The sequence below is a fragment of the Chrysoperla carnea genome, chromosome 3, assembly GCF_905475395.1.
Source record: "Chrysoperla carnea chromosome 3, inChrCarn1.1, whole genome shotgun sequence".
Lineage (NCBI taxonomy): Eukaryota > Metazoa > Arthropoda > Insecta > Neuroptera > Chrysopidae > Chrysoperla > Chrysoperla carnea.
In genome coordinates, this window is record NC_058339.1 from 83,686,732 (window position 1) to 83,711,288 (window position 24,557).

A 24,557-nucleotide genomic window follows, 5' to 3' on the forward strand; every position below is an offset into this window, starting at 1 on the left:
TATTTTTTCTTAAATCAAATTTAAAAAATCTAATAGACTTGGTTGGTTTTTGACCTGACGACCCCTCGCATGAGGCGGGGGTACCGTAACCATAAGATTACGGCCTAATTAGCAATAATACTAATAATTCAAGATAATAAACGGTAAAATTATAGTTCCAAAACAAAATTGAATATGTACTTAAGGTAGTACTATCGGTAATAGACTTTGCATTCAGAATTTAATGAAACTTGGCATAGTTGTCCATTATTATATCATAATTAACCAATTAAATTTTTAGGAACCTTCAGAGAACTGAAAAAAAAATATTTTAACATTGACCCTTATGGGAAATCACAGATTTTATTTTATTTCAAAAAACTGGACGTTCAGATTTTCAGTTCTCTGAAGGCCCCTAAAAATTTAACTGATTAATTATGATATATTGACATTTATGCCAAGTTTCATTAAATTCTGAATGCAAAGTCTACTACCGATAGTACTACCTTAACACGTATTCGATAGAAAATATCTTGTTAAACGCATATTTCTATTTAAATTTTTGTCGCATATTCTGTAAGTACAATTTTGGTACATTTTGTTTTGAACCGATTTTTTTTCTATTTCTTGTTAATACACTTAATTTACGATATAAACAACTTTCAAGGAAAGTATCTTAACCCATAATAATATGGTTAGTGAAATGAAGTCTTTTTCTTAGGAAAGAGCAAGTCTCCCTTTTAGCTCAGTTGGTTAAGGCGTAACAAATTCCATCCGCGGTATACTTAGGGTAGGGGGGTTCGATTTCTGCCGTCGCAACAAAATAATTTAATTAATAGTTGTGATGGGCTGGTGTAGTGCATGGTATATGGATGAAGGAGATGCACTCAAACTCTGAAATTGAGGGGCTGATAAATGAAATTATCGGAAAGGTGTTAAAACACATGTATGGTATCACAATGGGATCTATAGCCTAAGTGTATCCTTCGTGGACAGCCAATATAACCTAACCTATTCTAGGAAAGAGCAAACTTCATGCATGCCACAGTAAAAACTATGACACATTATGTATGGAATATAAATCAAGAATAACAATTTTTTTCTCTAAAATTATTTAAATGTTGCATTTAATATTCTTGAAGATTTTTTCCTCATCGTTGCAATAAAATTGCAACCATTATATCTCAGAGCAGCTATCCTGGTTGATACTTTTTACTAAAAAAAATTGTTACACTCTTCTTCCTTCCTTATAAACGACAATATTTTCATAATTATTATACAAGAAATTTGTTAGTATATTTTCTTTCTTTTCTCTCTTATAATTGTAGATAGAAGAATGTCTCCATCTTGTTTTAAGCATTTAAGTGTTTTATTAATTAGTTGAGTAAACATTTTTTAACAATTATAAAAGAGTGGTTTAACATTTTTACTATAACAATGTGAAAGAAAACACAGACTACTCACATCGTAAGTTGTTTGGAATGGGGATGATTGTTATTTATTTTCTGGGAAAAGTGCATAACAAAAAATATTTTTATATTCGTAAGCCTATAGAGTAAATAACAAATCGCGCCAATTTTGTTTTAAACTTGGAGATTTTTGAGCGTCGAACAATGCTTAAACCAAAGTTGGATAAGTTTTGTATTAAGATCGTTTCAAGCTTAGATGTCAGATATTGAAGCTTGAAACGCCAAAGCCTGGGATAATTTGATAATTGATCTCGCCTTGGTGCCGTATATGTATCTAAATAGTCGTGGTCTCTGATGCAGACACTGGTAGAGAGCATGGAGTCGTTCTTCTGGGACGTTGTAGGTTGCGATATTGGCGTTGTTGTTAGGTTTCGCAACATCGAATTCAGCGAGAATTCCTTGTTGTCCTTGAGCGAGAATTCCTACCGGCAATCCAAGTTGTTGGCCTTGGATTGCCGGTACCGGTAGATCGGCCGGCTAATGCCATGGCCATGATCTTAACAATTTTTTTTGTTGGGCGTTTTCGTTTATCTTTTGCAAAATTCTTTTAAAACTATCTGTAACTTTAAAATTATCATGAAAAAATAAAAAGAGTTTTGTTATAAACTTGTATAAAATTTGTTTCAAAATCCCAATTCCATCGTCGGGTTTGACATTTCCTACTTAAGTTGGACATAAATTGAAATATAAATTTTACTCTGAAATAAATGAATCATAAATTAGCTTAACAATAATTTCCATAGTAAATATTTTTTATTATTTTGAGAGGTGTTCTTTGTTCTAAACGCATAGACAGCCATTCACTTAACCTAGTTAATACACCTACATTTATTAAAACAAATATAGAAATAATATTTCTATAATTTTTAAATGTCAATTTTATTTAAAATATCATATTTTTATGATAAAAGAAAGTGCATGATAATGAAAAAAAGTACAAATTATAATAATTTATTTCAACTCGTAATGAAAAAACTAATTAATCATTATTATTTTGTGTCTGCTGGCCATTATAGATACAAATATATGATTTTGATATAACAATAATTGTTTTAGAATAATAACCATATAAGTCGAAATATGTAACAATGTGTTGACATTTGTAACATTTGATAATTAGTAATTTTTTTAAATCGAATATAAACCAATTTATTTAATTATTATTATTAATAATTAATTAATCATCATTTTTGACCTATTAAAAAAAGGTTTTTAATATTTTGAAGTTGAATGTCATTAAAAATGATTTTTAAGAATTTGTTTCGAGTTGTTTTTTAATAATGAATTACGACTATAAGTTCATTGCTCTCATTATTGATGAGATTGATTTCGTTAAATTTCGATTTAATATTTTTCCAGGTTTGTCGTATTACTCATGAAATCAGGAAACTTAATGGGAGTTGATTTTGACTTAAAGGTTAAAACTTGAATAGGCTGAGCTTTCGAAAATATTAAATTATCGAAAATATCCTATTTAATGAAATTTTATGTAAGCTGTAAAAGCTGGTGCCATTTCCCGTGTGATCCCATTTCATTTTGATTCAGTTCTGACGACGGCATCCATGAGAAAACTATAAAAGTCTTAAATTTACATTAAGTATGCACGACAAGAGGACGAATAACTCAATATCACGCCAACCGATTTGTGTACTTCAGATTTACTAAAAATCACAAAATAAAAAAAACTTTTCAGACACCGACTCCAAAAATAACAATAATTTTAACTACATTATATTATCGTTATTTTTTTTTTACTTTTTAGTGCTTATTAATTTGTTTTGGAAAAGTTTTTCTTTTGATGTCGGTTTTCTTTTTTTTTTAAATTTTTTTTTTTTAATATTTTTCGTATTTTTACATAAAATTATATTTCAATAAGAAGTTCAACTAAAAAATTTTCATTTCTAATAAAGAAAGAAAAACTGAACAATATAATCCTAGATCATGCTAAAGTGTTTGTATAAAATTTCCATTTTCAATATATAATAATAATATGACAACAAAATATTTTTCGTAAATCCTTTTTCAGGTATATATATTTTATCCATGTGTAGGATAAAAGATAAATTTAACGAAAATGTCCTTTAAAACTTAATCCAAAATACGAGATGTACAATTTTTATTTTTTTTATGAATGGTTGTACTTTTTAGCTTTTTAAATGATGTGCTAGAATTGTGTATATATATATTTTTTTCATATATAAATTCCCTAGTTGATTTCATAGTCGACTGACGACAGCTAACGAGAGCGCTGTGCCATCAACCGAAACGTCATCTCATCATCTTTCTTCGTCTGTAATATAACTTCTGTGTATGCTCTCATCATAATAAACTTGAGTGCTGGTTATTCTATTTCTGTTTGGTTTATCTAACTACTTCTTATAAACGTTTTTAATATTTATAATATGAGAGATCTCTCGTTGATGCAATCAAGGATATCGGTTTAAACTGTTTTTTTTTCTTGTAAAAACTATTACATATTTCTGTTAGGTTTCTGTAAATGCTCTCGACAATGTTTCATTTTATGATGCACATAAATTTTAATCGAAAAATAATATTTTTTTAGATTAAATATTTATATGATAAATGATTTTTTAACTTGAGATTTTTTTAACTTAACTAGGTCATGTGAAGGTTAAAAGAGCTCAGGGTTCATAATCTACATGTAGAATCCCTTTTAAGAACGTTACGCTTTCACGAAAAAACTACCGAAAGGGTGCATCATTATTACCGTGACTAAAATAAGAAATGTGACAAAAACGAAGGAAAGCCGCTATACCAATGTAGCCCAAGAATGTCCTTTTTCTTTCAAAAGAGCATTTTCCTCAGTTGCAAAGTTTGTTAACTTCAATGTCACAAATTTGACAATTATTTGAGTAAAAGAGTTTTATGCGATACCACGAAAATTTCGTGAAAACTGTTGTTTACTTCTTGGTATACCTTGTTTTGATTATTTTGGCTTGGGTCCAGAGTCAGAATAAATAAAATAAATATTATGTTGAAATAGTTTTAGAAATGCATATATCACTAATAGTACCTCGAAAATGAATAATTTGAGAAATGCATATTTCATGTAAGCTAATATATCTTCATGAAAACCAAACATAGTTTATACAATAACAATTTTACATTTAATTTATATAAAATACCACTGGACAAACAAAATTTAAACCATATAAATTTATCAAATACAATTTTAAACAAACAATAGTTTCAAACTTTTTAATTTAAAAAAAAATTCATCTTATTCAAAAGAAATTGAAATAAAAAAGTAGAGAATTTAAAGTGAACCGTATCTTAATTTCAAAAACAAATATAATAATGGAAAAAAAAACCCAAATCATTGGAAAAATTATTGAAGCAGAACAAAATCGTTGTTGTTGTTTATTGTATTCGTGATCATATCAGATCGTCAGATCCACTGTATTTTTTTTTTTTATTAAAGTTTGTTTGATTGTTTTTGATATGCTTGCGCGCGCAGAAATAGATGAGGTACGTCACGTGCTCATGATTAGAGTTTATAAGAAATGTATATTCAGTGTCATCTTTTTGTGGACGCATTTATATACAGTGTGGTCTACCAAAAATACAGAAATATTATTTTTGTAAATCGAAACCCTATTTTTGATTTCTACGGGTCCAATTAATGAAAATATCCAAATTAATGAAATAATGAAATTCGGGGTGGTGTTTTGATATCAGCTCTTAAAATAAGTTTAATTTTTTTTTTAAATTGATTTAATAAGTATATTGAAGTTTCACGTCGGGGGTCACCATTTGAGATGGTAAGGGTAGGTTTTCAATCCTCAAATACTCTCAACGCTTAATATGACTTAAGATACCTTTCTATTCAAATATCAAGTCGAGGAACCACATTAAAATGGCTTCCTGTAATGTAATTTATAATTTAAATAATATTACCTTGAATTATATCAATCATAATCATAACACTTATGACTTTTTTTTAATGAAAGATGCTAAAATTGTTCTTGTAATATTATTATAGTTATGTTGCGATTTATAAAGTAGGGGACGCCCTGTATGTGTGTTTGATTATACCTTTTATATATTAACTGTACATAGTTATTGAGTACAACTTGTTAAATATCTTTACGATATCTATAGCATGCATTGAACCACAAAACTCGTGCTATGAAGTGGTTGATTTTTCTTACGTGTTCCTTTTATACAAGCATTCTTCCTGTGAGTTTGTTTTTGTTATTTTTCATCCTCTTTGTGGTTCTTATTTATTCCTTAATGATTGTTTTTTTTATATTTATTTCGTCAAACGAAATATGTTCGGGGTTCCGTATAAGATTCTAGTAAGAAGTGAAGCGATTAAAAATTTTAAAAAATTGTTTTGTCTTATACCAGACAAAACAGATGCCCTTTGCCTGACAACTAAAAAATTTTCCACTCCTGTTTTTCGAGTATCGATCAAATATTTTCGAGTATCGATCAAATATTTTCGATTATTATTCAAATTTTTTTTTATGAAAAACGGATTCGAACAATTTTAAATAGCGTGATTAAAAAATTTATTGAATCCCGTGGTTTTCTGCCTAAGTCCGCCTATACTAATGCAAATTTTCGACTTATGATTAATAATTCCAAAAAAAAAAATTGGTTATTGATAAAATTACTAATGACTTCAAGCAGTCAATATTGGCAGTTATTACCAGGCTTTATTCTTAAAACAAAACAGGAGTAGTCTATTGAATGACTAGACCATTAAAAGAGCTATTTATTAGACAGATCATTCACATACCTGAACATTATTGTTGTAAATTACTATGATTTCTTAATATACATCAATTTTTTCAACATCTACTGAAACCCAATTTATGCCCCTACCGTGGTTCTATTTTAAGTCACTGATTTTCGAATGACTAAATGATTTTCTCAGTATACTTAGCATACTTTTGAATTCTTTGAATTCTTTCTAAAAATTTCGAACTTCAATAATAATTCTTAGTTCATTTTTACGACATACTTGACCGATTTTATTATATTTTTTCATCGGCTGCTGATTATACCATCATCACCCTTTATAAATATAGTTTTCGTACTCAATCACACGAACATAAAAAAAAAATTTCCAAACTGTAATTGCTGCTTTGCTTCATAGAACGTATATAATAACAAACGCTAGCTTTTATATACAACATCCCCTATTTACTTTAATGACTCTTCGGAAATTAGTGGTTGATTACACATAATATTTTTCTGTACTTTGTGTGTGGTTAAATTAGGGAATATATATTTTTTTTATTGTCATTTCGATGGTCATTGATTTGATAAAGGTTTTTTTTTGGGTGTTTTTTTTTATAATATCCAATTAAATTGAACAATCATTAATAATCGCTCCTATATCCGTACGCTGTTGCACTTGTTATTATCCAAACATGAAAAACTTTAATTATATGGAATGACTTTTCAAAAATATGATAATAATCTATGATTTTTTATTTTTTAAATTTTGGGGGAGTTTTTAATTTTGTATAATGACCAAGAGAAATTTGCTATGCAATAAATGCCACTTGGTAATAGGTAGGGAGTTTCATGGAAAGTTAGAATTAATAGTAACTGTTTGGAAGAAAAAATTCATTCAACGTTTTGGATTTAGTCATCAAAAAAATTTCTTACGATCTCGAATTTATTAACACTTTGTTTACGAGTTACTTTAACTTTAAAAAAATTATTTCTTTGCCTACATATGTTTTTCGCCCTGTTTATAATAATTAAACATGCTCCTCCTATGTTTGGAAAATTGTTTCTTTTCAAACTTGAAATTATAAACTTCTCAATTTATAGCGAATGGCATGAATCCGCAATACCTTCATCATGACCCATGACGGGATGTGCACAGGATATTTAACAAGCCAATATTTAACAAATGCCTTTTATACGGATATTCAAGGTAAATTAAATGCGGAAACGATAGTAATTTTAGATAAAAAATAATAATAACAATTTTTATTGTCTCGATTGTATGAACGTGAAAACGAATTTTTACACAGAAAATATGTAAGATTTCCATAAAAACGAATAATATAAATATTTATGAATTATACTTTCTGATATGATAATTAATAAATATAACAAAAAAAAAAAAAAAAAAACTGCCGTTATGCAGTTTATATTATATTAAATAAACAATAAGAAATTATCTATTTATTAATAATTTATTTTTTTGTTAAAAGAGACATCGGAATACACTAAAGTGTTCAATAAAATTTTTATTAATTATAAATTATTTATAATTATCTATGTAAAATCTCAGTCCAGATTATTATACACTTTTTAATTTTTTAAAATTATTTCTATTAATTAATTGTAATTACAGCATATTTACATTAATTAATTTAAATGATACATATTCATTATTTATATTTACTCAATTTATACGTTTCATATAATATTTAAAAATATATGATAATTTATTATTGGCTTTCTACAACCATTAATTATCTTTTATATTTACTTTTCTCTTTTTTCACACGACAAAAAATTTATTAATTATGCCGTTATTTTATATGAAAATGTTTTCCCCAATTAAAATTGTCATAATTTTTATTTCGTTTTTTTACTCGAAGTATTATGTATTAAAAAATCGTTCTAGTTTTTGTTCTTGAAGAAAAGTTAAAAATATTTTAATTTTCTTATTCCAGGAAAAATATCTTCCGCTTTTAAATTGTATTTACATCTATATTTCTTGTAAAGGAAATAAGTTTTTTAAATAAATGTTCTTGAAGATATAATTAACACAGAATGTTTATTTGATATCTGATATATATTATAATCGTATAACCAGAGTTCGGCATATAAATGGTACTTTATACAGCACACAGGAACCGCATTTTTTAAAGGAATATTGTAAAAGCTCTTGAAATGAATTTTATGCGCATTTTTCTCAAGAAGGCTTGATCAATTTACACAGTAACGTCAAATTACACAATTTACAGTAACAACTCTTTTTTAATTGCTATTGTCTGAAATACAACTCGTAGCGAATAAGAGCGAATATTTTGTTAGCAAAGCTGTTTTACCGAAGATTATGGATGATATTTTGCATTATGCTCTCCTGAAAAATCAATCGGAAATCCCAATTAAAACTATGCAAATTCAAAATAATCGCATTCCTAACTCATATGATATCTTCATTATTTTTTACTCCTGAAATATATTCCATTCGAATACCAAACATTTTTTTATCTTTATAAGGCAGTAGTGCTCGTTTAACCTTAAAATAAAAATTTTAAGATTAAAATCATATTGAAATGATTGAATTGATATAAAACACCTAACCGTTTGAAAAATTCTAATAAACACAATAAAAGAATGGATCCCGTTATAATCCAATCACATATTATTATTATAATTTATTTGTTCTTGACACAGTATTTGTTATATTTGATGCGTATAGCGTAGCAAATAATCGCTTATCTAATCCAGTAATTTTGAATAATCAAAAATATATAACACAAAAAACAAAATTGATTTTATTTATTTATTTAGAAGATTATTATTTATTTGTTCTATATTAAGAGAATAATGGTCCACGCAAAAAAAAATTTACAATTGTGTTGTGTAAGTCTTGGGTCAGGCATAGTAACGGGTGTTTGTTTAAGAGGTTCGAAACTCCAAATTAAAAAAAAGTCGTAGCGTGAAAGCTGCGTTATTTAAGCGAATTACCACAGAAATGGAAAAAATATCACCTTTTTCTTAAAATCGAATATGGCATTTCTAATTTTTCAAGAATTTTTATTTCGAAAACTAAGCGTCTAGATAAAAAATCACAATAGTACCTTTTTGCTTAAAACTGATCAAAAATTACAAAAATTTATTTTGGAAAAATTCAAAATTTTATACTTTGCTCTTACCATTTTTGGATAATCGGACAAGTGACTTTTCATATCCGCAAAGAAAATAATTTAATGGGTCTAGATCGCACGATCTTAGGTGCCAATTAACAGGGCCATTACCTGTAATTAATAAGGAATTTCATAAATTTTCATACAAATAAAAAATTTCAATTCTTTACTAGCGTTGCGTGAGTCTTTTCATCATGAAATGCAAACCAAACTATAAGCACAAAGCAACTGCCTACTGTCCAATTAGTTATCAAACAAAATAGTGTTGCCAATTCGAAGAATTTGAACCTCTAAAAAACACCCCTTATTTACTGTTATTCCAAATTGGCGGGAATTTTGGTAGGTGTTTACCAAGGTGTCTAATTTCTTCTCCATGAAAATTTTCGTAAAAGTTCTTGTAGATCTGGGAAATTTTTTTTCGCAAAAATAATGCAGAAATTATTTCTTTGGCTCTCGCCCAGGACCTATAGAGTTTGTATAAGCGAATTAAATAAAATTACAGGAAATGATTTTATAGATTGGTTAATATAAAACTACTTAAAAATATAACTCCAAATAGGTGTGGTTGAGCTGTGTCTTACAATTGATTTTGAAAAAAAATTAAATATTGAATGGTTAACATTTATTACAATCAAAACTGGTTTTAAATAATTATTTTATAAATATGTGTGTGCCGTTCATTTAATCTAGTAAAAATAATTTTAATTTGTGTAACAGAAAAAAATCTGATCCAAAATATTCCATACGACCTCTGTGTATAAACAAAAAATCGACTTAATTTGAAATTTTTACAAAATTACCTGTTTAAAAAAAACCGAGAGGTGTCGTAGAACACTCGGTAGGAACTATATTTCTTTCGTGCCTTGGTATATTATAAATGTGGCGCTTACTTTTTTTATTTACAATATCTTTTTCTGAAAGTTTAAAGTATTAATGTCTATCGATAAATTTGAATGCAGTATTTCGCTCTGAACTTCGCATCTATTATCTTCTGCATAAAGACGCAGAAAAAATATCTCAGTATTATTTTAAATACCCAATCATCAATTATCGCTTCCACTCTTACAAATAAATCTATGCTCGTCCATATAATTTCAGTCTGTCCATGATATCGCATTGTCGTTCACTATATGAATAAATATGTGAAACATACACGTTTTTTTGAGGTCATAATTTTGTTATAACTGTTTTTAATTTTATGTGTATATTTGTACACCTGTACTCGAAAAATGTGTACAAAAAAACAAAAACAAAAATGCCCTCTAGGGAAATATTGTTATCAATACATACACGCTGTGGTTTTTTAAATACCATTAAAAAAAATTTTTTTTACTTGTCAATCTAATGAGAATCGCATTTGAATTTTATTTCCATAATATGATTTAAATACATGTTCGTTCGATATGAGATATTTAATTGAGTCTATTTGGGTTAATTAAATTCAAAAATGTGTTAAAAATATTGTTTTGTTTTTTATTCTAATTAGGATATTGTAATTATTTATAGATTAGTAGTGTCTGACCGAAAGTCGATTTTTGGCCGAAGCCGATTAATCGCCTATCGCCACAACCTTCGGCCGAAGCCGCAGCCGAGCCGAAGCCGAAGGTTTAAAAACATGATTTTAAAACTTTAATATTAAAGTTTATCTCTAGAAGTTGATTTAGAGGTTATGATCTTGAGAAGTTGATCTAGAAGTCAATCTAAAGATTATTAAAAATATTACCTTGAAATTTATTTCAAAATAATAACATTTAGAACAATTCGTTCAATTCCGACGTTTGCTAAGAACCTTCGGAAGGTGGCCGAAGCCGAAGCTTCGGTCGGACACTATAGATTAGTAAACATTTAGATAGATTTGCTTCTTTTTTCGATATAAAATAATCAAAGATTACTTATACCACACCTAATTTTGATGTCTGTCAGTCAACTAATACAAAGAAAGTTTTAATCTTGTGGCATAAATGGCTTGATGGATTCTTATAACTGAGAAATCGTATAATCCCTTTTAAGTGAGAAACGCCTGGAAAAATTATATACCACGAAAAATAACGGATTAAAGAATAAAAAATCAATTCATTACGATAGTAATATAGAATCAAAAATATCAGAATAAAATGGGAAAAAACTTTAGGGTACCACCAAGGTATTAATACTTTAATTAAAATTTTTCTTTGATTTAATACATTTATCTAAATAACATATTTCTGAAAATCAAACATTCATTATTGAGTTTAAGTAAACATTATATTTAAATATATTAATCAAACAGCAAAGTAAATTCATTAAACAAATGAAATGTAAATTCTACGTAAAAGTGATGACTAATGTGATTGAAATAATATCAGTTTAGTCTAATTTTATCTTAAAATCATTTGCTAGTTATAATAATGACTGCATTCACACAATAGTCTTGCGAAAAAAAGGGATCGTACCCACTCTTTCCAATAAATTAAAATGACACAAAATGTTTCGTGAAATTTTCAAAAATAACTGTATCATGAGATTCGGTAAATTTTTTTGATCGGGCTTTGAATAAAATAGATTTAAGCCTTGAATATATTTTACTTTCATGAATTGAATTCTCAAGTATTTTCCACGAATAGTTTTTTATTCTGATTGAAGAAAATATTAAAATACCCAAGTTATTAAATCAAAGAAAATTCGAATCATAAAACAATCTTTTTTTAAGAATGATTATTTTTAATTAAATCAAAACATAATTAAAATTTTTCTCTACATCAATTAAATTTGTAAATTTATTCATCCATTTTCATATAAACAACAAAAATTACATCCTTACGTAAATAATACAATTCTTAAAAACTAATTTCTCTTAAAAAACTTCATTTCATTCCAGTAAAAGGCTTGAGTTTGTTACATTAGAAGGAAATGGGGAGTTTTTAATATTTGTGATAATTTGCTAGCATTTTATATTTACCTACTCACTTGCTTGCAAAACAAAAACAATGTGAAAATTTGTGTATACCAAAAATGAAATTATAAAGAATATAATGAATAATATAATGATAATTATTATAGCCATTTTAAAAGTATACTGAAACAATACCTATTAGTTAATTTATGTAAATAAGGAAATTAAATATATTTTAGGTTGGAGTATAAAATGGTCGAGCAATACCGCCAAGAGTATTCTATTTTAATAAGTCTAGCGAAATTATAAAATTTAGAACACGAAATATGTGTATATACTTAACATAACCTTTTAAAGAGTTATTTCATTTAAACACTCTTAATACATCTGTTGCTTTTGATATTCAAGACTTTTGTTTTAAATATTGAAAATTGTTAATTCATAATCTTGCTAGTCTTATTCTAATAAATTGATTTTGAAACAGCTACGCCCTAAAATTAAAAGGTGTAGGTATGATAATAATAATTTAAGAGACAAAATATATATAATGGTTTATTATTTATATTATTATAATATGTCAAAAAGTATACATTTTAATTTGTTTGTTATATTATTTTATATACATTCATGGAACTGACTAATGAGAAAGGTTTTTTAAGCATAAATATAATAACAATAAGTTAAAATGTCTATACTTTTAATTGTATACCAGCATTTTAATATAATTAATATATGTATAGAATACAATAAATTGCGTAGCTTTCGTATAATTTGGGATCTATATAATTTGGAGTCTCTCTGTGAAAGGATCTTGTACCAAAAAATATCGACCTTAATACGTTCACTCCTCCTTCGCAATAATTTCATAAACAACCCTCCTAATAACTCTTGACAAATCACGTCGATTTTGATAAAGAAGTTCAAAACTGGTATCTAAAGATATTAAGGTTTCATTCCTTCACCCCCAGCAACCCCAACTTTGTTATTTCAGATAGTATCGCCTACTATTTTTGATCAATAGTAGGCGATTTCAATATCTAAATCGACTTGTTTTTATTCAAAACAATAATCACTTCAGGTCAGGAGTAATTCAGGGCGGATACTTTTGAAATGAACACACTGTATAGGAGTGCCACCTGTGATTCCACAAATATTGGCGTTCATGACTACTAATTCAGATTTCAGCAAATCTTCTCTAAATCATACAATTTCTCAAGTATTTAATCAAAAATTTCGAAGTGAATAACAAAAATTTTACTAGATTCATATCAGAATTAATGACAGTAACATTCTTATTATAAAAAACAAGATTATCAGATTTTAGGAACCTTTTTCGCTTTAAATTTTGGTAAAAATCATACTTGACCGATATTAAGTATAATTATATAATAAATAAATATTACAACTGTTTTCACAGTATTTATTATTTATAATTATATGGTTTTATTTAGACAAGGAAAGCAATAACACGTATACAGGTTGATTCAATAGTACCTTAGCAAACTTCAGATATTGATTACTTGCATTAAAAGAAGCAAATAAGTTCGTATAAATAATATATGCTCAAAACTTTTCGTTTTCGATATACTAGTTCATAAAGTTTTATAACAAAAATTTAATGATGTTGAGTAAATTTCCAGATTTTCCATAGTTGAGTGTACCTCAAAAATGAATGTTTTGTTATTTTTGTGTAACAATTCTAAAAAAAAAAAAATACTATCACATTATCCAGTTTTGAAACTTTCTTAGACGAATTAATGCATCCACCCCGAAAGTATTTTAGTGTATTTTTGAATCATCCTGTATGCGTACAACATAATTCATCTGCCCTTCGTTGTTTTAAAACTCTCTTTTTAAAATTATAATTGGTTTATGTTTATTTAAATAAATTATTTATAACATTACATTATTGTCCTTAAATATATATGTAGGATTACCTGTAATATATTTCATTTGATATATGTAAACACATAACACATAATACAATCTGTATATATAATAATATTTTTAGTAAGACTGTAGTTTATTTTCATTAATATTTTGCTATAAATTATCGTATATTTATTATGACTATAATTATAATTTTCCACGTAATTCTAAACAAAACTTTTAAGAGCTTAGATAAATTTTATTATTGTATTAATTGTTTGCAATATCTCATATAAACCTAGAAAAATATTTCGGTTAAAAAGTTGTAAATTTCGAAATAAGTAAGACTTGAGTAGCCGTATAAATGTGACAAAAAAATATTTTTTTGGTATTATAGAATAATTATACCATGTATATATGGTATGTAATATATATCATGTTTAGTCCCCAGTTTGCAACGCTTAAAAATATTGATGCTACCAACAAAATTTTGGTATAGGTGTTCATAAAATCACCTAATTAGTCCATTGCCGTTGTCCATTCACCCGTCCGTCCTTCTGTGAACACGATAACTCAAAAACGAATATCAAGATGAAATTTTTAAGGCGTACTCAGGACGTAAAAAATGAAGTCGAATTCGTAAATGTTCGTAAATGAGCAACAGAGGTCAATTGGGTCTTGTAAACCGGTAGAGATAAAAAAAAGTTTAAATGTAAAAAATGTTCCTTATAAAAAAGTAAACAACTTTTGTTTAAAACCTTAATGTATGTATTATATGGAATATCAGTTATGTATGTGTGACATGTATGTAATGTGACAGAGTAACAGAGTGACACTGTCTATACATGCTATTTCAACAATTAACTCAGTCAATTGTTTGTTTTCACTTGTTCTTAACTTCCTCTAAAAAAATGTACTTTTTACAAGAAAATAGGTTCTTAATATGGTAACTTACTTAACAAGTAATTAATTTCTAGGTTCAATTAAACATTTACATTACATTTATTTTTAAGTAGTCAGATACGTATTCTCTTGAAGCATTGAAATGGTTGATTCAAGAAATATTTGCTTGTTATAAGAATTTAAACAGTCAAGTAAACGCCTTATCTTTTAATCCAGTAATTTTTTCACTGGATAGTGCGTTTAAGTTTGCGTAATATTTTTTTAAATATTCAAGAGGCTGCGTGGCCGAGCGAGTTTAGTTTTAAAGTTTTTTTTGACTTTAACTCCTTGACTACTTTGACTTAGATTGCGGATTCGAATCCAGGCAGCGTAAATGAATCACACTGTCGTCGCTTGGATAAGAACGATTGTATGGAATCTGATTTAGTTTAAATAAATAAAGATCCACAACAAAAACAAAATATTCAAACATCAATAAATTGAAGCAAATTATCCTAATTCAAAATTTTTGAACCTTTTACAAAATATTCATTAAATATTTGCTAACCTGTTACTTATACATATGTAGAAATAAATAAATGATTATTGAATTTGATTTTTATTCTTTTTTTTTTCTTTTTGTGTTGCAGTGGTGGCGATTAGTGTCACATACGCTGGCGATGAGGTAAAAGATACACGAGAAGGTGAAAATGTCACGTTAGAGTGTCGGTTTTCACCCATTGAAGTCTCAACGGATGAAGAACTAACATACTATTGGGTTAGAAATAACAAACAAACACATGATAACGTTGCTATTGGAAAAGTCCCTTTGGACAATAACTACAGGTGAGTAGTATTATTATAACATATAAATATATATTATTATTATATACCTATATAATACCGTCAATGTCACTTTGTATAATGTAATCTTTGTAACAAATCACATATACCAGGTAGGTCTGGTGGTCTGGAGTGTCTACCTACCAACAAGAACTATCATATCTGTAAATAATGCCACCTATGTTTTTTTCTTCGTAGATACTTCTGTTTTACAGGGTGCCCTTAATCGTTCTAAACTTAAAAAAAGCATAGACTATTTTGCATGAGCTGATAAAGTTTTAAAATTTTTCGGGTACGGAACTCTAAACTCGCGCTTGAAACGTATTTAAGAACACTCTCCATTAAATTAAATTTTTCCTTAGAGCCTTCTCCAAACTTAACCGTTTTTGAGGATTATCGCCTGTTTTTTAGTTGTTTCGTATACGGAACCGTAAATTCTCACTGGAAACATAGCCCATTAAATTACCTTTCAAACGAAACAAAAAAATTCCAATCGGTTCACTCGGTCATTCGCTACGATTGCACAGATAGACAGACACACATAGCGGTCAAACTTATAACACTCCTTTTTTTGGTTCGGAGGTTAAAAAAAGCATGAAAAATGCCATTTGCGAGACAGTTACGATTTTGTCTACTATGCATGCCATATTTACTGACGAATCAATGTTATGATAGAACATTGTCTTGGACAATGACACACAGAAGGAATGCAAGAAGGGTTGAGAAATAGGCTGTGGTGGATGAAAAGAATTCCTTAATCAATTTTTGAAAAAGTTTTTTTTTTCGACATGAGTGTCTGCTTTGTTTTTGTTTATCCATTTAGTGGAAAACCGGCATAACACTCTGTAACATGGATGTCTAAAACTTTTGATAAATTACAAAATTGTTACACTTCTACGATGTCGTTCGTCTAAATATATTGTATATTTTCCTACAACTTTCATATTTATTCGACGAGTATTCGAATTTTGTTTAAAAACTTGCTTTTACATGTTCTTATATGTTCATAGAGAGAACGAGAAGGAGCGTCAGAAGACTGGCTGTGTCATGAATGCATAAACAATTTTTTTTAACAGTTTGATTTCTTGTGAAAAAAATATGTGAATTTTCTCAGCTCTATATCACAGTGTGTCCTATTAAGTCAGCACCATATGAATATTTTTTATTATTTGTTTTATTAAAAAAAAAAAAGCAAATTCTTGATAAGAATTTCTGCAGGGCCTAGAACCCAATATGAAATAATCAAATGTCAATTTTTTGCATTCGTATACGAGGTTTGTCGAAAAAGTACATTGTGCCCAAGAGTAAAGTACATTTTTTGTTTATAATTTCGAAAATTTATTGAAAAAAGTTGATCGTAATTGAAAACTGCGGTCAGATATCCAATATTATCCATCTCCCATGAAAAAATCTAGCCCGAATAGTTTTAACTTTAGATATTTTTTTTTTCTTTTTTTTAATTTCCATCAATTTATTTTTTGAAAAAGCATATCATCCATCTACCGTTTTTTCATAAAATTCATGGTAAATATGCTTACTTTTGCAGTCAATTATTTATTTAAATAATCGGGAACCCTGGCCTCCCTAAAATTTTCAGAATTGATTTAGACTTCGTCCTACTTCATATAAAATAAATCAAGCTTTTTATTTAAAATAGCCTTGGTGCTCGTACATCCTTAAATCTCGATTTATAGACAAAAATTACCAATTCGAATACATAGAAAAGCTAGTAAAAATAACGAAATCTTCGACATATAACCGCTGTTTTCAATAAGAGTAATTTTGTCTCAATAGATATTGTGTAAATTTTAAAAAAAAACTTTACTCTTGGATAAAATTTTCATTTTTCGATACATTTGTGTACGAATGCAAACAATTGATATCAGATTATTTCCTTTTGCGTTTTAGACCATACAGAATTTTTTATCAAGAATAAGTTTTTTGTCATAAAATTTATATAAATTATAAAAACGTGTGCCATATGGTACCGACTGAATTGTACACCCTGTATAAGGAAATATACTTAAAGTAGTACATATACTTCTTAGAAGAGTTCCTTGTACCTCATTCAGAAACTTTTTCGTCGTACAAAAATATTGTATGACATTTGTTCTCATTTTAATATGAAAATTTATTTCATTTTTTGTGTGTTTTGTTCGAAATCTTACCTTTATCGAATACAAAATTACGTATTTATTTTTTGAAAAATTAGTTTTGTATGTTTGTTTTACTGTTTATTCTCAAAGGTCAGATTTTCCAATGTCGGAACATTTACTAGTGTTTCGTTTTTTGTCTACTCAAAGTTCATTACCCTTAACTTTTACATTTTATTAACCTTTAATAAAAAAAAATTGGATGTTATAAGCTTGAAGCGTTTATCTGTCTGTCGTTTTATAAAAAAAGCTTTAAAATGCTTTAAAGTGGAATTTTATTTATCGATATCATAAAAATTTGCAAAATAGTGAAATTGTTTTTAAATTTACCTATGTAAATACATATTTTTTTGAATTTATTTTGAAACCACAATGTTATTTAAACACGAACACCACATGATACAATGTGTCTAAAAAAGTACCAAACATCAAAAAAAATCCTATGTCGGTCTAAGGGACGGACGGTATAAAGTCAATCTTCACCCATTTGATAACCAGATGAGACATATTTTTATGAAATTTTATTGATTTTTAAAGACTCTTATCATGGTTTTTCTATCAACAATTGTGTTGATCTCTATTTTTAATTAAATTTTAATCAATTTTTTCCATTTTTTCCATGAACGGTTTCTTTAGGCAAATCTATATCATTATTTTCGTAATTGAATTATTTTTTTTCTGATACCAATCGAAATGGTTATCAGAAGAAAGATATTTTAATAAAAAATTTAATGGTGTAGACTTGCCTAAAAAACCATTCATGGAAAAAAATTGAAAAGTTTTTTTGTTCCTTTGCGGAATTTTCAGAAGTGAACTAGAATGTTGGTTTGGGTTTGTATAGTTCAAGTGTCGAGGGATTGAAGTTTTTGAATACGGTATGAAAATAGTTTGAGGATGTTTTAAGTACTCAAATATTTGTTGGAACTATATTTTAGACCACACAAAATATGTTACCACAAATAATTTTAATACCACCTTTTGATAGAAATACATAAACTTACAACAACATCAACAAAAAATTGAAAATATTATTTGTATTAACATAAACATTGCATATTGTATAACCAATTTATTTATCGGTTTATTTAATAAAATTTCTAACCCATAATATTAATAAAATAGTACAACAAAGAAATATCTTGTCTATTTCTTTGTGAACCTCAAATCGAATCATTTAAACTATAAGTAGTTGTGTTTTGTAGCCTTTCATCTGTTCTTTTCACCTCGGTGTAGTGAACTTAATGTAGAGAGAAAAAGATATTGTTAATAAGACCATCTTTTTCTATTCACTCTTATTCTACTACACCAAGCTAAAAAGAACAGAGTTATGTTTGTTTTGTTTGTTTATCATAAAATATAAATTATTATGGTAATGTGATAAATGAAAGGAAAGGATAAAGACTAAATTATCCGTACCAAAATTCAAATGTATATTATAATAAAATTATTCATATAATAATAATAATCGTTTTATTTTGTTTCATGTTGTGTATAATATGTTTTGTTGGTATTATTTCTTACTACATACTAGCCATTTTATTGGAAGTTTAGTTATAAAGCTGGTTGAAAATTATCCCTATCAGCTTAACTTAAATTTCTTGCAGAATCGACTTAAAAAATATTTCTGTCATCTGTTGAGAAAATTTTTTTTTTTTTAAACCCGACAAATTATTTGGGTACGGAACCCTAATTTCTCACTTGAAACATATCTAAGATCACTCTCCATTAAATTACCTTTTTTCTTAGAGCCTTCTCCAAACTGAACCGATTGTAAGCCTATTTTTTAGTTGTTCCGGGTACGGAACTCGAAACTCGCACTTGAAACATATTTAAGAACGGAAAATCGGTTCATCCGTTTAGGCGCTACGATGCCACAGACAGATAGACAGGCACAGATTCATAGCAGTCATCCCTTTTTTGGTTCTTGAGTTAAAGAATAATGAATTGTTTCTAAGAAGCTAGTTCACAATCAAGTATTAAAATTTTAAATGATTAAAACAAACGAATGACATATGTCAAAATACAATTTAAATTTAAAAAGTATTATTACTACAATGGAAATGTATACATTAAAATATTTTGATTAAATTGAAAAGTTCAAATAAAATTCAAGTTGGAACTGAATGTGCAAAAATTCATCCTGTATGAATGTAAAATGTTTTAACAGACATTTATTATTATGTAAGACACAAAATAATATAACCAATGAAAACGTGGAAAATTTACCAATGGTATTAAAACATTAGAGCTCACTTTTATAAATAAAATGGTTTTAGATGTGTCCTGTTTTAGTTAAAACTATTATTGGTAGTCAGAATTGTTTTCTGTTTCAACTAAATGTAAAATTTTGTTTTCAATTTTAACAACAATTTATAATATTGTTTAATATTTTCTTGTAAAACAAAAGGACACGTATAAAGATGGGATAGAAGGTAGCTTTTCTTAAAACCATATTGATAAATATAAGATATTAAACCAAAAAATGTTTTAATTCTTGAAATCTTTTCTTAGTATTCGTTTTGCTTTGAAACTATCTGATTTTTGCATCCTTAATTCAACTGATTTTTCATTGAATCCGAAGACTTATTAAACCATAAAGTAATTCAAATTTCTAATAAACAAAACTGTATCTAGCCTATAAATATTTTCCGCTCGTAATAAAATATAAATAATTTTAATTGACTATTTTGATTTTCAATAACTATTATTTAATCAGACAATTTCCAATCCATCAAATTACGTAATAATTATTAATAAAACACTATAAATAAAATCAATAGGTGTATATACATTCATATATACACAAATAATTTATATTAAATACCAATTTTAACCATAGGTCATTATTCATTGACTCGATATCTTTAAATCAAAGTACATAAATTTATATTAATTGCGTTTAAATTCTAAAACCCATTAAATATAAATTTTAGTAGTGAATAGGCCAACCAAAACCTTACTCACCATTCGAGCAGACTAGGATAGTCTGGGGGTCTGGTAAGCACATGTTGTAATTGAATAAATAAAACTTTAAAAATTTATTTTGTGGTTGAATTATATCTTACCTTTTTGTTTTATGGACATATTTCTGTTTTATTCTGTTGTAATTGACATTGTAGAATTGTGCAGATATTATTCCTACACCGAAAACAATCAACCTGAGCCAAGTAATATTTTCATGAAATAAAGGACAAAATTTTGATAATTAAAGGAAATTTGTCTCTTAAATTTATTGGTTTAAAAGATTTATTTTATTCTCTGGACTTGTATGGATTAAAATATACCTAGTATTGTTATGGCTAGTAATATGCATTCAGTTAAACTACGCGTAAAATAGAAATAAAAATGTCATGTTTATTTTTATACTATGTATATATGAAATATAGCAATATACCAAGTTTAGTCCTAAGTTTGTAGCGCTTAGAAATATCGCTGCTACGAACATAATTTTGGTATAGGTGTTCATTAAATCACCTAATTAGTCCATTTCCGGTTGACCGTCTGTCTGCCACACGATAACTCAAAAACGAAAAGAGATATCAAGCTGAAATTCTTATAGCGTGCTTAGGACGTAAAAAGTGAGGGTCAGTTCGTAAATAAGCAAACAAAGGTCAATTGGGTCTTGGGTCCGTTGGATCCATCTTGTAAATCGTTAGACATAAAACAAAAGTTTAAATGTAAAAAAATTTCTTTATTAAAAAAATTAACAACTTTTATGGAAATATCAGTTATAACATATGTGTGGGGCAATCTAAGAATGGCTATCTTTTCTACTTACATGACGTAAAACAACAAACGATTGCGCAATCAACACTGTCTATACATGGTGTTTTAAAAATTAACTCAGTTAATTGTTTGCTTCCACTTGTTAAGATGTGAATTTTTTAAATATAACTCAATAAGTAGGTAAAATTCAATGAAAAATAGTGACTGCATAACATGCTGAGAGACAGTGAGTGTAAGAAACCGTGCTATACGAGTAGAATTGAACATAAAACTCAATTGAGAACAATAATAATATCCATGATTGTTGATAAATAATTAATTAATTTCAATTTAACGTATATAATAATAATAACAATAATAATATAAAATTTTCTGTTAGATAATGAAGTATGATAAATAATTTATGTGAAATGATTAATTTTCCACATAGCAAAGTCAGCAGTCTTGTTAAAATATTAATAATTATTATAATCGCTAGCATTATTATTATTATATGAGTCAATGTGCATTGTAATATACCCGTATTCGCGTACAATGATGTTCACAAAATATTGAATTAGCATTAATTGAACTGAGCATCAAGTGACATCTTCAACTGGTATTTCTAATGACTAGAGATGAACGTTACTTCTATTTCTCACTTATAATCGTTTATCTTTACTTGGTAGCCCATAAAAAGCAAGAATATAATTGTCAAATTTAATGCATATATTATATTACCATGTGTTAATTTTACATTATATTGCTTGATTCAAGGTACATTACTTTCTGCATTTACCTCCTCAAAATTTAAAGTTATGTTTAAAACTGTAATATGATATATCAACATGCTAACAAATAACCAGTGATTGACGTTTAGTTAAATCGATAAAAAAATATACAATGGTCCGCTTGTAAATGAAATTCCCAATTTTTACTTTTCACATCAACAGAAATTTTTTGTTTTATTTTATTCGAAAACAAAATCAAATTGGCAGTCAGTCTTCAGCCTTCCTTCATTCTGATTAAATACACTATCTGCTTGCACAATCTGCTGAGAAACTACAGAATCCAAATGTTACTGTATATAGTGTTAATATTGATTCACGAAATAAAAATGCTATCGTCCAAACTTGAAACAGGAATTTACGTGGCCAAAATTGTTATGCTGCACTAGAAAAATTAGACTAAAAACTAACAATAATAAATATAGTAAAGCATAATATTTTTGCATGCTGAACTTGTTGTTAAAAGATTGGTCGATAGCAGAAAAAATATTCGCCGATTTTTGTCTCCATTTTTCTTCGTGTTAGTTGGTGATCGTTCACTTTTTCTTTACGAACTCGAATATATCACCAGTCTTAACTAAAAATAAAAGTCTTTTCTACAAATGAAGCTAAGATTGGTTTTGTTTCAATTTTATTCAACTGTCTTGTACCTAGGTAATGCTAGACTATTGTGCTGTTTACAAATTTAGTACGTATTCATTTTAGAAATCACAAAATGAGTTGAGTGATTGATTTGAATAAATGATGATTATAAATCTTTTGTAATGTAATAAATAATATAATATAATTATTCACTTTATATATTACGTTATATAATTTTATGACCTTTCAGACAATTAAACATTCTACGGTAATAATAATAATTTGTCTGTCTCCTCTATAGCTATTCTATAATATTCCTGATTCTACCACAGCTACTTATTTCTTCAAAAACCATTATATTTAATTCTATTCATTAAACTACACTTTATATTATCTATTAAAATCAATACACTTTGGTCGTAGTTTGTCGGTTCGTACGTGTTTCATACACTTCGAAATTTGTACTTGGGAAAATTAAATGATTGTGTCTGTCTTTGTGAATATATGTACTTAAAACAGAAGTAGCAAGAAGTAAAACTTTTATTAGTTCTTTGTTAATTATATTGAAAATACCCAGTGTATGATGTTAAGCAAGTAACAGTTTTGGGAGATGTCGTTTTTAAACCCTGCTCAATTTTTTATGTTTTGAATTATTTCTAAAATTATTCCAATCGGCATTGAATGATAGTGTGATTTCAAAAATAAGGGGTATTTATGAGTTTTAGAATTTTCTGATATAAAAAAATAATGGATTATTTGTTTTAACCCATCAGCACTCGCGTTATGAGTTTTGCTCACGCTCCATCTAAAACATAACTAACTTGTATTTTACAAATGGTATATGTGTGGTTCTAATTTTTGCTATCTTTTTTTTACCAATCATAGTTTTTATCTATTTTCGAATTATAAATTTTTCAACGGGTATATTTCTAATTATTACAATTATTGTTTCTTATTATATTGAAATATCTTCTGTTGTAATAATTGCTGTTTGCAAAATAACTTTTGTAATAAAATAATGGATTTTTCAATTTTCCTTTACATTCAAACACAACTTTTGCACATATTTTGAAAACTTAAATCCTAATAAATGATTGTAAACTTATTTTATTGCCACATTATTTATCCAGATGTCTCTTCTTGGTTGAAATGTGTTCAGATATTTTGTTACTAAATGTTTATATATTTATTATCTATTTCATATAAATATGATTTCAGAATGTTAAATCTAAACAAATATTCTTCAGACCATTTAGATAATATTTTTCTTAAATCTTAGAACAGAGATCTTCTGGGACATCGAAACAAAGTATGGTTTATCACTTGTTTTTACTCGATCTGAACACAATTCTTTGGCGATAATTTCTTTGCCGGTCTGCTCTACATAGGGCTCCTGTTACAACACAAAGTCTGGAATTCTAGCGTAAGCAAACTACGTATATCAAGCTAGCAGTTACCATCGTTAATTTTTTTTGTTATCTCTGAAGCTCTGTATTTAATTAATCTCTGACTATTTGTTTAAATTTTGTCACCCTCGATTGGTG

At 27.4% G+C, this 24,557-nt stretch overlaps 1 protein-coding gene across 2 annotated transcripts in view; it reads left to right on the plus strand.

Moving 5' to 3' along the window:
• The window catches only part of LOC123297006 (hemicentin-1), a 217,472-nt gene that overhangs the window by 78,933 nt on the left and 113,982 nt on the right, over positions 1-24,557 (plus strand). For both annotated transcript variants that reach the window (XM_044878754.1, XM_044878755.1), the window contains exon 2: positions 15,593-15,788. In XM_044878754.1, coding sequence (XP_044734689.1) covers positions 15,593-15,788 — 196 coding nt within the window. The remainder of the gene's footprint in view (positions 1-15,592; positions 15,789-24,557) is intronic.